Source organism: Anabrus simplex, chromosome 1, assembly GCF_040414725.1.
Source record: "Anabrus simplex isolate iqAnaSimp1 chromosome 1, ASM4041472v1, whole genome shotgun sequence".
In the NCBI taxonomy this organism is placed as follows: Eukaryota; Metazoa; Arthropoda; class Insecta; order Orthoptera; family Tettigoniidae; genus Anabrus; species Anabrus simplex.
The window spans coordinates 394,218,097-394,235,489 of NC_090265.1; the positions used below are offsets into that span (position 1 = coordinate 394,218,097).

The following is a 17,393-nucleotide window of genomic DNA, read 5'->3' on the forward strand; positions in this document are numbered from 1 at the left end:
TAACTGGTAGAGCTGCAGCCCGCTTTTGCTGGAACCATGTGAAAAGTGCTTTCTCCAAATCTACGTACCATCCTTCTTGCTGACAGCTGCGCTTTGCTGATTTTGAACCCAGTTGTAAGAACTCATCCAAAATAGTGTTTCTTTTACTGATGTCTGTACACAGCGTGGTATATGCAATCCCTAAATCTGAAGCGATTTCAGTTTTTGTTTTGTGTGGATTAGCATCCACTTCTCTTATAACTTTTCCCTTTTTTGTTCTCCATGGCTAATCAAAAGCAACTACTGTTCAACAGTAAACATCAGATACCGGCATCGTGGACATTTTATTCTCTGTTGTTCCCACGAAAGAAATTCTCATATTCAAACAAATTAACTGTATTTTCTTTTGTTTACGCACCGAAACTGCCCATTTGGCTTACAATGTACCTTAATCTTTGGTGGCGTGTTAAAAACGACAAAGGTATTGGAGGAGCGAAGGGGGCTCGTCTTTGTTAAGCCGCCAGTAAGTAAGGGTCAACAATGTCACTCGGCGAAACTGTCTGTTCTGTTTCAGCACCGAAACCCGATCGCTCTATTTCCGCCTACGCCGACAAAGAGGGAACTTCGTAAATACAGTAGTTTCTTTTTAAAACGCACATTCTCAGTACATTTACGCAAAACTCAGTTATATTTCACTGGCACTTAATAGTATAACAGCGAATTACGTATAAATAAGATTTAATTAACACGCTTTTAAATTATATTTTGCCGGGACCTAAAGGAAATTACGTACAAATACAAATTACGTAGAACAGAGTTACATATAAAGCAGGTTTAACTGTATCTACAATTTTACCTAAGAACAAAATATCATCTTGTAAGATTGCCACTAAACCAGACGTGATATGCCAAAACTAATTTTTTTCTCGAATTCTGCGTTAAGAAATTCATAAAACTCGCCTATTTTCATTTTTACCGCACAAAAAAAGTTTTATTTTGCAGGCTAGTGTTATTTATAGATAAGAGGGACAAAACTAAATCATGCCACAGAGCTAGTTACAAACAGAGGATTGTAGCGGCATTTAGAAAATTCACAGAGGCTTGCAGACTAACGCTGAAAGGCATAACAGTCTACAATGAATGTATATGTATGTAAAATTAGTTTTGCTGGGGCTGTACCTTCGGCCATGGCCACTTCCTTCTCACTCCCAGCCATTTCCTCTCCCATCATTGCCACAAGACCTACCTGTGTCAGTGAGAGGTAAAGCAACTTGTAAAAAAGAAATGTTTTAAAAAGTGTGGGGGAGGGGGAATATGCAAATAAATTCAGTAAATATAGTGGACTAAATCACCTTTTAAAATAGTTATTTTCTTTAACTGCTACAGTAAATATAAGTACATTTTTTAAAATATCATACAAATAAATACCTTCAATATCCGTTATCTGTTCAGCTAAACAAGAGAAAAGTACATTAGATAACACCATGTTATTTCCATTTCAAAAAAGAGATAGAGAAAGAGCACAAGAAAAATCAAACAAACCTGTTTTTTGATCTTTGCCAACCCCCACAAATTTGATGCGTGTAAGCTCTACTGGACTCAGATTTTCACTTATTCCACCTTCAAACACTAGGTGCCTGAAACAGAATACAAAAGGAATAACAATATGAACAATATTCAGTCACACAGCAGATGGCTTATGATGCTCAAGGCTCCTAGAAGGAAAGCTGAGTAGGCCTATACACAGACAGAGGAACTAGTTAACTGAATATACAGCAAATATACTAGGCTGAGGAAGTCACCCTCCAAACTGGACTCTTAAAAGGAAGCTTTTATATTATTAATAATTATTTTATTTTATTGGTTTTGGTACTATTATTACGGTTTTAGAGATGCTGAGGTGCAAGAATTTTGTCCTGTACGAGTTCTGTGATGTGTTCGTAAATCTACTGCCATGGGGCTGATGTATCTGAGCACCTTCAAATACCACCAGACTGAGCCAGGATCAAACTCGCGAACTTGGGCTCAGAAATACAGCACCCATCACTCAGCTCAGTAAGCTTTTGTACTGTTCTAAGTAGTGCATCTGATATATTTCTCCATTATACAATATACCATGTCAATAATTCAACATACAATATGAATACCTGTGATCTGGAGAAAGCTTGCATAGCAGTATATTTGATGATTCTGATTCAACCGGAGGAAGATCAATTACAAATGTTGCACCTGGAATACAAACAAATAAACAAACTTAAGAGACTCTTTTCTCCACACCATTTAAAAATGGAGAGGAACCCTATCAGTCTCAACCCAGTTACATCTAAATAACAAGAAATGAGAACGACTTTAAAAAATATAGCTTTTTTCCTACTAGTACCTTTAACTTCATATCTAGCTCATTTTTAGGTCGCCCCAATTTCCCTTTTGCCCTCTTACCTATATGGAGGAGCTAAATACTTCAAGATATTTGAAAAATTAAATTATACTGACAACTTTAACAGCTATGGCTTCTATGGTTTTTCTCATGGTGTACTGGTGTAAAATCAATGCTCAAAAAAAACAAAATTCTTGCTCAACCTGCCCCAGGGACTAGCTTCACAGAATTCAATATCTCTGTCTAAGACGAGACTCTAAAACAGGTAAAACATTTTTTCACTCCTTCAGAGTATCTTGTCGAAGTGAGGCAACTTAAAGGAAGATGTGGAAAACAAACTCCGTGCTGCCCATTAGGCATTTGGTCGACTATCCAACTGAGTTTTCAAGAATAAAGACCTATCAGTTCATACCAAACTCATGTCGTATAAAGCAATCGATTACGCTATGGATATGAAACCTGAATCTTGTCCCGATATCAAGAAACATTTTATCAACAGAAAATAAGTTCCATCTTAAAAACCAAATGGGAGAACCATATATCTAATGTGACAGTTTTTGAGAAAGCATGCATGAACAGTGTAGAAGCATCCACCATTGGCTATCAGCTTAGCTGCACTGGGCATGCCTACTATACAAGTGACACCAGGTTTCCTTGCCAATTCCTCTATGATGAATTTTGCTTGGGCACAAGACCATATAGTGCTCCTGTGAAGCGTTAAAAAGAAAGCTTACAATACCATGAAGGTCACAAATATCATCTCTCAAACTTGCTTTGGCCGCGAACCTCCACTACTGCTGTTCAACTATTTGAGCGAGAATGTTGCAAGCATGATGATGATGAAGAGTCCAAATGATGGAAATGCATACACCATACTCTCCCATTCATCGAGTGCAATCTGTGTGGACACATGTTTCATGCTAGAATTGGCTTTAATAGTCATCAGAAGTACAACCACAAACAGCACTGAGTGAAAATGCACCGTAGCGTGAGGGTCACTTCCTGGCAAGTCGAAATCCTCCATAAACAAATCCACGTTAGTGGCACTTTTCCAAATACTTTCTTAACTTCTGATCAAGTCCAACGGCAATGGGGCAAAGATGGTGGAGGCAGGCATCGGGAAACTAGGAAACTCTAGTCTGGGCCTGCATACTGGCAGCAGATGTGTGACAGTCGTCTTCATGAGACCTGGTGGCTACTCAATAATTCGGTCCTGCGTCTGTGTCTGGGCAGACCTATTTAGAACCACCGCTGTCCACCCAAATTAGCACGGCCCTAGAAAATGTGGCTAAACACTGGAAGTCACCAGTTCGCCTGGCTGAGCAACCGCACCGAGCGGTTCAAATATGACAGATCAATGTGAAATTATAATTGGATCGTGGAATGTCAGAACATTACATGATAACAACAACAGTGACAGACCAGAGAGAAGAACAGCTTTCATCACCAATGAGCTTGCCAAACCACTGTCGTGGAAAAAATTATAGACAGCCGAGTTAACACGTTAATATAAAGTTTATCCTTTGTCCCACAGAGAAACAATCTACACCAAAATTTAGATTATTTTATTCTACGTTTAATTATGTGAAGTATAAATTTTTATTGTACCCAATCAAAATTTGAATACAGGTTGAACAAAAAAAGTGCTGGTATTTTTTTTCCATTTCCAACAGAGTGCTCACTTTGAAAATTCATAATGTTAAAAGTATTGATCTGATCGTTAACACACTTTAATATGTCTTAACACATTAACGTCAATGTGTACATTTGCTTTTCTCATGGTAAGCTGCAGAAATGCAATGTACATATTTCAGGTTGTTATGGGCTGCGGATGAGCGTAATTTCATTCGTAGACGATAATCAAAGACATAATTTATGTTCAAAGTTACTATTTTTGTATCCCCCTATTGGGGTGACATATGGTTATTAGGCTGACAATGCAACAGAGAAAGCGCCCGTCACCCCTGCTTTTTACCTTTGTTGTTGTGGAACACTGTGCTCTGTGTTGTGAGCTGTTGGTTTACGCGCCTTTTAACGAGTTCCTTCTAATTCACAGTTTTGTGACAAGAATTTAATTCATGTTATGTGTGTTTCTGTGTCGAGTAAGCAATGATTACCGATAGAGAGATAGAACAACAACTTGAAAAGGGTTCGAGTTCTGAATCAAGTGATGTTGACATTTCGGATTTGCAATATGATGTCACCTTTTCCGAGTCGGAATTGGACAGTAGTTTGTGTAGTGAGGACACTAGCAAAGATTCCGGTGCTGCATTGTGCGTTCATTCAACCATATCACTAGCTAGTGATAATTACTGGGGAACATTCTCAGGTTTGTAGAAACATTTTTTATTCACACGTAGCCTCGGTTTACAATTTCCTCTGAGTGCTAAATCTCAACCAGTATGTAAGAATAAAGCAGTAATAGACTCCAATCCACATTATTGCCATTAATAATTGAACTCTGATGGTTGTGTATGTGACCCCAGGGAAATTCCACTGTCTGTTGCGCAATGCACAGCGTACTGAGAAAGGAATGGGCACCGTGCTGCACTCTATGAACATCTTACGTGAACAAGCAATGCAATACAACAGTGAATGGTAGCACTAGTTCTGCGCGACAGCCTAAAGATGAGAGGCGTGGACACACTACCGTGTCACCCCATGAGGGTGACATACAGTATTTTGTATGAGCGTCCGTCACCCCACAAGGGGTGACATCGACTTTAACGTGTTAAGGTAACCAGGAAGTGCAAAAATGGCCAAAATATTATTACGTTTTAAAAATTACGTTTTTTCTTATTCAAAGAAGCATTGAATGTATAGCCAGGAAGTGCCACACCCACTTTCAACTTGACCATCAGTTTTCGTATAAAGGATTAAAATCCTATTCACTACCTTTGTCTGAAGGGGGCTGACTCATGGTGTAAGTACCAATAATCTGTAGCAGTTGGTGGAACCTACAGACATCAGCATGCCTTACCAATGCCAAAGATGGAAGGTATAAAACAAATTTATCGAGACCTCAGCGAAGCCTCTCTTCTGAAAAAATGTGTTCATGGAAAAACACAGGATGTAAGTGAAATTCTGAACAACTGTATCTGGGTATTCAGACATAGCATATGATGCTGTGCTGACATTTAATGATGGTGTAGTATCAAGAATTGAAGTTTTGATGATGATGATGATGATGATGATGTTTATTGTTTAAAGGGGCCTAACATCGAGGTCATCAGCCCCTAATGGTATGAAATAAAATGACAACAAAAAGTTCAAAATCATCCACTGACCAAAATAAAAAATGTCATGAAGAATGAATGGATGGACATGAACCCGAAAAAAACAAAAAACAAAAACAAACAAAAACCTGTGGATTCGACTCAAAAAGAGATCATAAATACCATATTTACGCGAATAATACACGCATATATTTTTTTAAAAATTGAGGCACGAAATTGGGGTACAGGTTTTATTTGCATCAAAGTTGGCATTTTTTTTTTTTCAAAATCAGCCTTCATAAAATTAGGGTGCGGGGATTATTCTGTGGCGGAGATTATTCGCGTAAATACGGTAATAGTATTACTGACCAAGGGACCACTTATAAAGCACAATCCTGAATCGAGGATGCTTGATGTCTAAAGGGGTCCAAAATCCAGGTCTAAGGCCCCTCAGAATGGTACATGTCGCGAGTAAAGTAGAATCATGTATTTGTCATGTTGGGGTACTAATCAAAAGTAGCGAAGTCTCACGGTGTTCCACACAAGATGGTACTACTCACAAGTATTGTACGTCGTACAGGTAACGCAGACCCATGGTGTTTCTCACCCAATGGCGCCACTCATAGCCAACGCAAACCGATGAGGTTCCTTCACCTAGGTGTACTAACCACAGGAACTCGTACTATCCCGTGGTGTTCCTCACATAGCGGGTACTAATCACAGGCAATGCAGACCCACGGTGTCGCTCATATAGTGGTACGACTCACAGGCAACGCCCAGACCCGCGGTGTTGCTCACATGGGTACGACTCATGGATACTGGAAACCCACTGGAAAACCAACTCAGTGCCTTTTTTTTTTTCTATTTGCTTAACGTCGCACCGACACAGATAGGTCTTATGGCGACGATGGGATAGGAAAGGCCTAGGAAGTGGAAGGAAGCGGCTGTGGCCTTAATTAAGGTACAACCCCAGCATATGCCAGGTGTGAAAATGGGAAACCACGGAAAACCATCTTCAGGGATGCCGACAGTGGGGCTCGAACCCACTATCTCCCGATTACTGGATACTGGCCGCACTTAAGCGACTGCAGCTATCGAGCTCGGTCAATTCACTGCTTATACTAATCACAAACCTATTTCGTACCTAATATAATGGTACTACTCGCAAGTAGAGGCAACCCATGGTGTTCCCTGCGTGATGATACTAATCGAAAGTAGTTTCATGGTTCTAAGACAATCATTCCTTGGTCGCCCCTTTTTAGTCGTCTCTCACGAGAGGTAGGGGATACAGTGGGTGTATTATTCGTCTGCGTCTCCCACCCACAGGGGGTAAGAGAGAGAAAAAAAATAAGAAGAAGGGCTCCAACACTTCGAAAAATGAGGTAGCAGACGAAGAAAAGCAAAAGCCATGAAGGGCGGGAAAATGAAAAGACTCCCTAGGCCTCGAATGCTCCAATACCGTCGGGGTCGGAAAAGAACAAGAGTTGACCAAGGGAGGTCGGACAGGATAGAGGAAAGTGAGGAGCCTGGCACAAGTAAGTGGAAGCAATGCCAGGACTCAGCTAAGGGCCCCGTGGTCACCAATCCACACTCCAAGTTGAGAGCCCCTTGGGCCCCTTTTAATCGCTTCTTACGACAGGCAGGGGATACCGCGGGTGTATTCTACATGTGCGTCCCCCACCCGCAGGGGGTAGTGTGTTTGGTCCGCGAGAGGCATTTTATTTCCCTCAAGTTCACCGGCAAGCCGGTTAGGACACCCCTATCCGCCACCTGGTACACGCCACGTGGGAGTATCGCCTCTCCCCCTGCTCCCCGTGGAATTGAAGTTTTAAAAACAATAGGAATAGTGTATTACCTGAAAGTAACTGTAATAAGAAGATTGCAGAAAAGAAACCAAAAACAGGGAGATGAAGATGTTCAGGAGGATTATTGCCCAGGGATGTATTAATGTCAGGTCATTTCACTACTATTTTTCTTTTTCTCGATTTCCCAGAAAAAAAAATTTGAATGTAAATGTACCATTTTCTCCGGACTGGATGCACCAATCTTAATTAATTTTTTACACACACAATTCAATCTAAGATAATGCCTGGGAACTGCAATTGTTTAAGTACCATTATTATTTTCAGAACTGTATGAAATTACACGCTGCAAAAAGCTTGAAAAAATTTACAAAATAGAAAAAAATCGTATGTTATTGCCAGAGTAAGGTAGACAATTTATTGTAGTTCCCAGAAATTAGCAAGAACTGATGAACTTATAATAGAAAATTCATTTTTGTTTTATCAGTTAGTAATGAGAACAAGGTACAAACATATGACAAAGTTTTGAATTTTTCCCCCCATAAAAATGTCCACAAAACTTTTCTGTTCAACTTGTGATAACAAAAGTGAAAGAAAACTTACATTAAGAATTCCTAAACATCTCTAGAAAATATCAAGAAATTACCTTGAAAACTTTAGCATATATAAGAGAAAATGTGAAGGGTTGCACTTTATGGCAATTTGTACTTCCTGGTTACCTTAAAGTAACTTATTGTTGATCTGTATACAAAGTTTTTATTTCAACTGATATTTGTGAAAAGGGTTGTTGTACATTTTGTGAAACAACATTTTCTCATTTCTGGGTGACCACAGCTTAAAAAATTTGGCTTGTTATGAAGCTCATGAGAATGTCAAGCTAAAATTAAATCTGCCTTTTGCCTGCATGCAACTGTCGATTTTATAATGATTTATAAATTGAGTGGTTTTGAAAGAAGAAAGCAGCATATTGGCCGAGAGGTGTTGCCCAGTTGGCCTATTTGCCGCGCCAGCTACTCTCAGTCACTGCTCTGTATCTGTTCTGAGTCATGTAGAGCTACTTCGCACTGAATGTGTTGTGTTATTGGGTAAGAAAGTAGAATAAGGGAATAACCATGCTAGATAATGAGGAGTGGTGTTTCCCCCATCACACGCGATTTTAAATACAAGACGTTTCAAAAGTTGAATCGGATCCCACCATTATTACTGATACTTTGAAGACAGGATACAATTCGAATAAGCCCCAAGTGAAGATAAATTTCAATGACCTGGCCAATAATCAGACCCAGGACCCTTGTATTTGAATATGATGCCTTCCTGAGCTATGGAAAAACTACACTGGACACACCAAAATTGAGAAACATTATTGTGAGAAAGATGCATTCACGGAAGACGTCCCTACTATTGGTCCTGTTGTAATAAGTGTAAACGACAGTTCATTTGATTCATCAGACAGTGATTATGCTGACGACTTAAGAAGGATCATTGTATATCTTTCAACATTTTATTTCATGATTTATTTTTTAAGTTTGAACTCTGTAAATAGGCAGTGAATATTTGTAAATACAATGACAACAGCTTTTCAATTGGTACACCATATTTAAACCTGCCATTGGTGGTCCAATGCCTTCATGGGAAAAGTGATGGGAAATGGCTTTTTTTTTAAAGAGAAAGTGCAGTTTTCGACCTTTACTCGCGTGTTACTAGAGTTTGCTGTCGTGGGAATGCTACTGTGCTCCGTGCGCTCAGCTGACCACAGTTGTTAGCGACAGCATAATCTGTACCCTCTTACTAGAGGTCACATAAAAACGAGACATTATGAAGAAACAATGACTACTTCTCTACTTCCAAAGAAAGTTAAGTTCCCAAATATTTCTGGAAAGTGCACTGAAGCATTAATCACTAATGAAACAAAGAGATCCTTCTCATAAGCTGGAACTTACGTTGAAATACAAGATATACTATGTAATTCTATCGTTGATATATTGAGCACTAGGCCCATAAAGGTTTTACACAACTGATGTAACAACAAACATCCATTTATTGTGCAGCAGGGAACGCCCAACTGATGTTCAACCTGGCAACATCGCTAGGGTTTCCAGGGCCAAGAGCATTGTTCTCGCTGGCTGATAGGCTGCTTTCTTCTCACACAACCACCCAATAAAATAAAATCAATATAAAATTAACAATTGCATGCAGGTTAAAAGCAGTTTTAATTTTAGCCTGGCATTCTCATGAGCTTCATAACAAGCCAAATTTTTTATGTCTATGATCACCCAGTAATGAAAAAAAAGCTGTTTCATAAAATTTACAACAGCCTTTCTCACAAATATATCCAATTAAATAAAAACTTGGTATACAGATCAACAATAAGTTACTTTAAGACATATTCAAGGTAATGATCAGATCAATACTTTTAAAGTTATAATTTTTCAAAGTGAGTGCTCCGTTGGAATTGGAAAAAATACCAGCACTTCTTTTTTTCAACCTGCGTTAAAATTTTAACTGGGTGGGGTAAAAATGTGTACTCCACATCATTAAAAGTAGAATATAAAATAAGCTAAATTTTGGTATAGCTTGTTTCTATGTGCAACAAAGGATGAACATTTTATTAACATATTAACTCCAGTGTCTATACTTTCTTCCACGACAGTAAATATAGATACAAGTAATTATTTTCATACTGACCATATTGAAATTAAATTATTAAATGTTAAACAATTAATTTATTGAAACCACCTATTCAATACTATAACAATTAGTAAATATAGATGTCGCTGCGCTGAGCGAAACCAAACTATCAGCTGAAGATTGTTCAGTCTGAATCAGGCTATACCATCTTTTGGAAAGGGAATGAGGATGGGGAAACTGTATTCATGGGGCTGCATTCGCAGTCAAGACAAAACCTGTAAATGATCATCAGCTCACACCCATTGCATTCAGTGAAAGGCTCATGTCACTATATATACCACTCTCTAGAGACAGGTTTACCACACTCATCTCTGCATATGCCTTTATACTGAAAGCCGATGAAGAAACTAAGAACCATTTCTACCACCAGCTGAACTCCATCAACACTAAGATAGCACTGTCAGACAAAATGCTACTGCTTGGAGACTTCAGTGCCAGAGTGGGAAGGGATAATCGGTTGTGGGGAAATGTAATGGGCAAACATGATATTGGTAATTGTAATGCCAATGGACTGCTACTTCTCGGCCTGTGTGCAGAACCTGAGATGTTCATGACTAACACTTAGTTTCACCTACCTAACCGTTACAAAACCACATGGATGTACCCAAGATGTAAGTAGTGGCACATCCTCGACTACGTCATCACTTGATAGCATGACAAGAAAGATGTTCTCATCACCAAGACTGCAAGGAGTATTGATGACTGTTGGACAAATCTCGAACTTCTAATCTGTTGACTCAAAATCTCCTTCCATCTGAAACCAACTACGTATCACCCATGCAAGCCCCGGCGCAAGTGTGCCACTTTCAACTGTCAGATAAATCCACATCGTCAGACTTCCAAAATGCGATTATGAACTGATTGACAAGCAATCCGGTATGCACAAATGAGGTTGAGCAAGAATGATCAATACTCCAAAGAACTATCATTGAGTCAGCTGAGGAAATCATCGGTTATGAGAAAAGAAAGGGGCAAAGTGCCACAACTTCCCCCTCAACCAATCTAATGCCCTTATGAAGGAATTCCACAGGATCTCGAGAAATCCTAGTCTACCCATGCATAGTGACCTGCCACTTTTAAATCTTAATAGACTAAAATCACACCATCCAACTCTGTGTGATGCTGCTGACATGGATGCTAAGAATTTTAAATCTCTTCGATGAGTGGAAAGGTAGATGGGAAGCAGCATACCTTCTTCTCAGGTCCCAGACTTCTAAGTGGATCCCACCTACCACACAAGACCTGAACTGCCCTGAAGAGAATCAGAACAGAACATGGCCAGTGAAAAGCCACTCTCCATAAGTGGAAAAAGCTACCTAATCAAGACTGTGACTGCGGAGCTCCACATCAGACTATTCATCATAACGTACGGGAATGCAAGATTTGAGCCTATCACAGTGATGAGGATGACTTCCTGCTGGTAAAACCAGATGCTGTATGCTGGATTGAATAACTAGTTATTCAATTGTGAAGCACATATTACTTTGTTTCTCATCTGTAAATATATATTACTGATATTGTCTGTATAAGCCATACGCTAAATAATTCCCCTCAACCATGGAAGCTGATGCCACCAACTTTTCAGGAATATTGTGTGGCATTTGACAGGCTGAAACCTAGGAAAGTACCTGGACCAGACAACATCCCTCTGGAACTAATTCAAGGTAGAGGTATACCCCTAAAACCAAGGCTCTTCACCCTCTTCCCCTCAACTTGCGAAACGAAAAAAGGTACCCAATGATCTAAAAAATGCCAATATCATCACTATTTTCAAGAAAGATGACCGCAGTAAATGTGATAACTATTATGGCATTTCTCTGTTATCTATACCATAATATTATAAAGAGGAAAAATTTGTATATTTGTTTGTATAGGATAAGACTCAAAATCTATTGAATCGATTTTAAAAATGACTTCACCTATAGAAAGCTATATTGCCAGAGAGTAACATGGGCTGTATTTTATTTTTAAAACAATTCGAGGGGGAGGGGAAGTGACGGGGGGAGATATAAAAATATAAAAATAATAGGCTAATATAGGCGAAATCGAATTTGTCGTACAAGGACGAGACAAAGCTCATTTTAAGCCCCTTGATGCACAGAACAAGACTCGGTAAGCCCTACGGGCCCTAAAATCAACCGTTAAGGAGATATTGGCATCGCACTACCCCTGCTCTAGGAATCGGATAAGGAAATGAACTGCCGTAACCATGGCAACGTCAGCTTCAGTATTCCTACAGCAGCGAGATTATCTACAATATATCACAAAAACCTAACATGTTACAGACATGAACATTTTTTTTGGAATCTCCTTTAAAAATAAAAGAACACAAATTTTTGTTTTCAGAAAATCCACTTAAGTGGTGAGGGCATTGAAAAGAAGTGAGGGGAGTTGAATTCTTTATATGAGGATACATATATCTCAGAAAATGAAGATGTTACAGACGTTAAAACTGTTAGTTGGAATCTCCTTTCAAAATAAATGAACACACTTTTTTTTTTAAATAAAAAAAAAGCAGGTGAATTTTTAAAATCAGCATCTTCTTTTTCTACCGCTTTTTCAACACTTGTAGGGTCGCGGGTGCAAACTGTGTCGTACATGTGGATTTGACCCTGTTTTACGGCCGGGTGCCCTTCCTGACGCCATCACCGTGCGTGCGTGCGCGTGTGTGTGTGTGTGAGTGTGTAGGGATGTAATTACCATTGTGTGTTCCTGTTGTGGTTGGTAATGTGGTGTGTTGAGTGAATATGAAGAGGAGAGTGTTGGGACAACACAAACAACCTGTCCCCAAGCCAGATGAATTAATCACACGCAATTAAAATCCCAGACACAGCCCAGAATTGAACCCAGAACCCTGTGAACTGAAGGCCTTAATGCTGACCACTCAGCAAACGAGTGGGGCAGTTTTTAAAATGAGTATATCTACAGCATATCTCATACACTTAACATGTTACAGGCATGAAAATTGGTATTGTAATTTGTATATAACCTTTTGAATATTTTAAAACATTATTAACTGAGGACCTGGATACAATAACAGCGTAAGTCTACTTATGCTCTTTTTGCATAAACATCATATTCGAAAACCTTGAACCCTCTGCTATCCAACAAGTCATGTCTTAGTTCTGTGTGCAGCTTCTAGAGGTCAGAAGATGACAGAAATGAACAGTATGCACTACGCTGATGTTGCAAGGAATGGAAGTGATCCTGCATCAACGGCGCGAGTAAGAGAAAATGGCGCGTGCTAATGAGATGATGCACGAGGAAACGGGACACATTCAGTCTAGATTTTCACATTGTAATGATTCAGATGTATCTAATGATGAACAGGAGGTGGATGAAAGTTTTTCGCCGAGGTGTAGAGGGAAGTAAAGGAAGAGAAACACTGATAAGTGGAAGAGAAATATTGCAAAATTGGATCGAAACAGAGGCAATGGTTACGTTTCCCTCACAACCGGGAAGGAGGCAAAGAAAAAGATACTTTGGCATGTAAATAAATGCTGTATGAAAAGGTACCATACTGTATGTTTGGTTTGACATACTCTTTATTAAAGCTAGAACCCAAATAATTGCAACAACTTTATTACCATACTTTTTGTGTAATTTTTCCAGATGTTTTGAGGCTCTCAACAAGGAAGAACGTAAAGACTGCTTTAAATCGTTTTGGGATATTGGGGGCAAAATAATGCAAGATACAATGTTACTGGGTTACATGAAAAGAAAGGAGAAGATCTTTCAGAAACAAGAAAGAATAAAGGAGAGGAATAATTTATGGGGTTATTTGAACGAATTGGATCCACGAAATGTCATGTGATATATTTGTCCCAAATAGAAGATAATAATTGCTTTTACTCAAAGTGTAAAATCTATAGTAAATTAAGAAATACCGTCGTTACTAGAGAAATATGTATAGGTACTTACGGATTGTTAACAGGGCTCCCTTATGTTGCATTTCGCTGCTCGTGCCGTCTTTTGTTTCTTTCTTGGGGTCCAGGGCTAGCACCGATGAATGGGAGTCCTATGTCTGTGAATTCTCATTATCTTTGTCCATATGACTAACGTGGGCAGTTCAAACAGCAAAATAGCATGACCCCTGGACAAATGAATATAATACTTTTTTCTTGAAAGGAAAATAGGACCAATAAGTATATCAATTAATGAATGAGTTAGGGCACAAAACGAATGAGCAACATAAAGAAAATGACACCTAATTAATTCAAACAACTTCAGTGAGCAAAGACATCACACATGAAAGTGTTAGACAAACAAAACACATACGGAAGCGCAGCAACGTAACAGAAAAAATAGTTGTAAGGTAGTAAAGTATGTATCCATATTATTCTCTACAAGTAAAATATTTCATACTATTTCTTAATTTACTGCAGATTTTACACTTTATTTGAGTAAAAGCAATTATTATCTTCCTCTTGGGACAAATATTACAGTGCCATTTTGTGGATCCAATTCGTTCACGTAACCAATTTATGGTGTTACTCCATCAAAGTGAAGAATGATGATAAACCCATTTGTAGGCAGTTTCTACCCTCTGTGAGGCAGATATCTGAAATTAAAATAAGGACTGTACAATATTCTTTGAAAATGGGCAAGTATTTCTGAAAAGTAACATTTACGTATTATGTATGAACATGGTTATGCCTACTGTTACATGAGGAAACTAATTTTATTATTTTCATTCCATTTTTCTTTACACATGGTGTTCTAGAAGGAGGTATCTGTTGAACTCCTTAATGCTTCAATCAGTGACCGAAGAACAGCCAATCAGCGACCGCCCCTCCAGTATGGTGGACCAATAGGTGAGCAGCGCACCATAGCCTGCACTATATGAGGTAGAATTGAAACCCCACTCCACTCCACTGTGAGCTTCACAGCCATTGAAGTCCATGATAATGTTTTTGTTTTTACATCTCGCTAACTACTTTTGCGATTTTCAGAGACGCTAAGATGCTGGAAATTAGTCCCGCAGGAGTTCTTTTATGTGCCAGTAAATCTACCCACATGAGGCAGACGTATTTGACCTTCAAATATCACCAGACTGAGCCAGGATCAAAACTGCCAAGTTGGAGTCAGAATGTCAGCGCCTCAACCATATTAGCCACTCAGCTCGGCCCATCAAAGTCAATTGGAACCCTTGAAAATGCTGAACGCAGTCTTCAGTGAAACATCGGGACCATCATATGCTCCTGGACCACAGCCTACAAGCTCAGAAAATACAGATATGATTTATAACGCCAGCCACGAAAGCCTCAACTGCTATATAACAAGACAAGACTATACACAATGACAGAAAATGAAATCCCAACACCAAAAAGGAGTTGTGCAAAACAACAGAAATTCAGGAGGCGCGTTTACACATCTGAAAGATGACGCCCATTCAAATTTACGTGCCAGTCAATGAAAAGTGGTGCTAGTAGCGCCACTATGACCTTGTAAAGCAAGTTTGCTTCAAATACACACTGCGCACTTTGTGAGCATTAGCCTAGTCTCCTAATGACGCTGTGAGATAGGTGTGAGTCAAACATGCCTCTAAGAAGATAAAGGCAGCATCAGCAGCTTACCGAGTTTGAACAAGCCCGTGTAATAGGGTTACAAGAAGGTGGGTGTTCTTTCCGCGATATTGCAGAAAGACTTGGCAGGGATGTATCCACAGTACATCGGTGTTGGCAACAATGGTCACGGGAGGGCAACTTCTCAAGAAGACCAAGATCCGGCCGCGCACAGGCCACTATAAAGAGGGAAGACCGCCATATTCACTGCATGGCTGTGGTGGGTTGTACTGCATCTGCGGCAGCCATTAGAGTTTCCGTTGGCACCAAATCGAGACAGCAAATAGTAACAAATCGATTACTTTAGGGACAGCTCCGAGCCAGGCGTCCTGTAATGTTCATGCCACTCCATATCATTTCCATCTGCGACTTCAGTGGTGTCGAGCCAGAGCTCATTGGAGGGCGGAATGGAGATCTGGTGTGTTTTCAGATGAGAGCTGTTTCTGTCTTGGTGTCAGTGATGGCCGTAGGTTGGCAAGGAGGAAGCCAGGTGAGCGCTTGGAACCAAGCTGTTTCCGGCGTCGACACACTGGACTTACACCAGGAGTTATGGTGTGGGGAGCAATTTCCTTTGAGGCAGGAGCACTCTCGTCATTATCCCGAGAACTTTGACAGCAGATTTGTAAGACAGACTGGTGACTGTACCAGTGGAGCTGCCGTTCATTCGCAGAATTCAAGGGGGTGTTTTCTTTTGCAACATGATAACGCTCGTCTTCATACTGCTGCTGTCACCCAACATGGTCTACAGAGTCTCGACCAGTTACCAGGGCCTGCAAGATCACTAGGCATTTCGCCCACTTCACACATACGGGATATTATGGGACGACAAATTCAGCGGCATCCAATACCAGCATTAACCGTTACTGATTTGAATGACCAAGTGTAACAGGCATGGAACTCCATCCTACAAAATGACATACAGAACCTGTGTGACACAATGCACGCCTGCATTCAAAATCATTGCGACTATAGCAGTTGTTTTGTAACACCATGGCATGTCTTCTCGTGCATACTTGAACCTGTGACCTGGAAACTTTATTCAAATAAATATGGTACCTTGACAATTGCTTAGCCTAAACTGCATTCCTCTACACTAATGTCTTCTTGGTTTTGGGATTTCATTTTGCACCAGTGTACTCTTCTGACATGATTGAGGATTATTTTGTGCATGTATTCTATCATCCTTCATTAACAATTAAAAGCTTCTCTATGTAGCCTTTGCTTCTAAAAGCTTTTTTTCTTTACTTCTACCAATGGACACCTACATCCTATAATAATTTAAACTCTGAAACTATTGTAAACTATAACATGCAGATACAAGAGTGTGGCAATCCTTGTTTGCAGCATTCTTCTTGTGCTGGATCCATCCTGACTAACAAGGGGACATTCCCTACTCGTCACCACCAATTTTGCTCAAATTTATAGAACATGCAGGGCTTGGCTACAAATGAAAGTACCCAAAATGGGAACTCCAGATGGCCAAGCGTATAGAAAATAAAAATATAAATGTTGACGCGGCTATCGCACCGTATAAGCCACTTAACGTTAATGAACGCCGAGCAGTTGCTGGCGTAGCGGTAAGAGCTTGGACTAGTAATTCGATGGTCGAGGGTTTGACTCTCCGTGTGGAGAATATTTTTCTCAATTTTTGTATTATTCACCTTTGCTGTTCATAGTTTACATGGATCATCTGCTGAAAGGTATAAAATGGCAGGGAGGGATTCACTTAGGTGGAAATGTAGTAAGCAGTTTGGCCTATGCTGACGAC

The 17,393-nt window shown here is 39.7% G+C and overlaps 1 protein-coding gene across 4 annotated transcripts in view; it reads right to left on the bottom strand.

The window, feature by feature from the left end:
- Positions 1 to 17,393, bottom strand: part of LOC136866522 (zinc finger FYVE domain-containing protein 21) — a 126,168-nt gene that overhangs the window by 96,146 nt on the left and 12,629 nt on the right. For 3 of the 4 annotated variants that reach the window (XM_067143598.2, XM_067143582.2, XM_067143573.2), the window contains exons 5-6: positions 2,127 to 2,208; positions 1,522 to 1,616 (exon numbers count right to left, since the gene is read on the bottom strand). In XM_067143598.2, the coding sequence (XP_066999699.2) occupies positions 1,522 to 1,616; positions 2,127 to 2,208 (177 nt within the window). Of the gene's footprint in view, positions 1 to 1,306; positions 1,432 to 1,521; positions 1,617 to 2,126; positions 2,209 to 17,393 lie in introns of those variants that run through there. The other variant, XM_067143591.2, reaches the window with a different exon arrangement.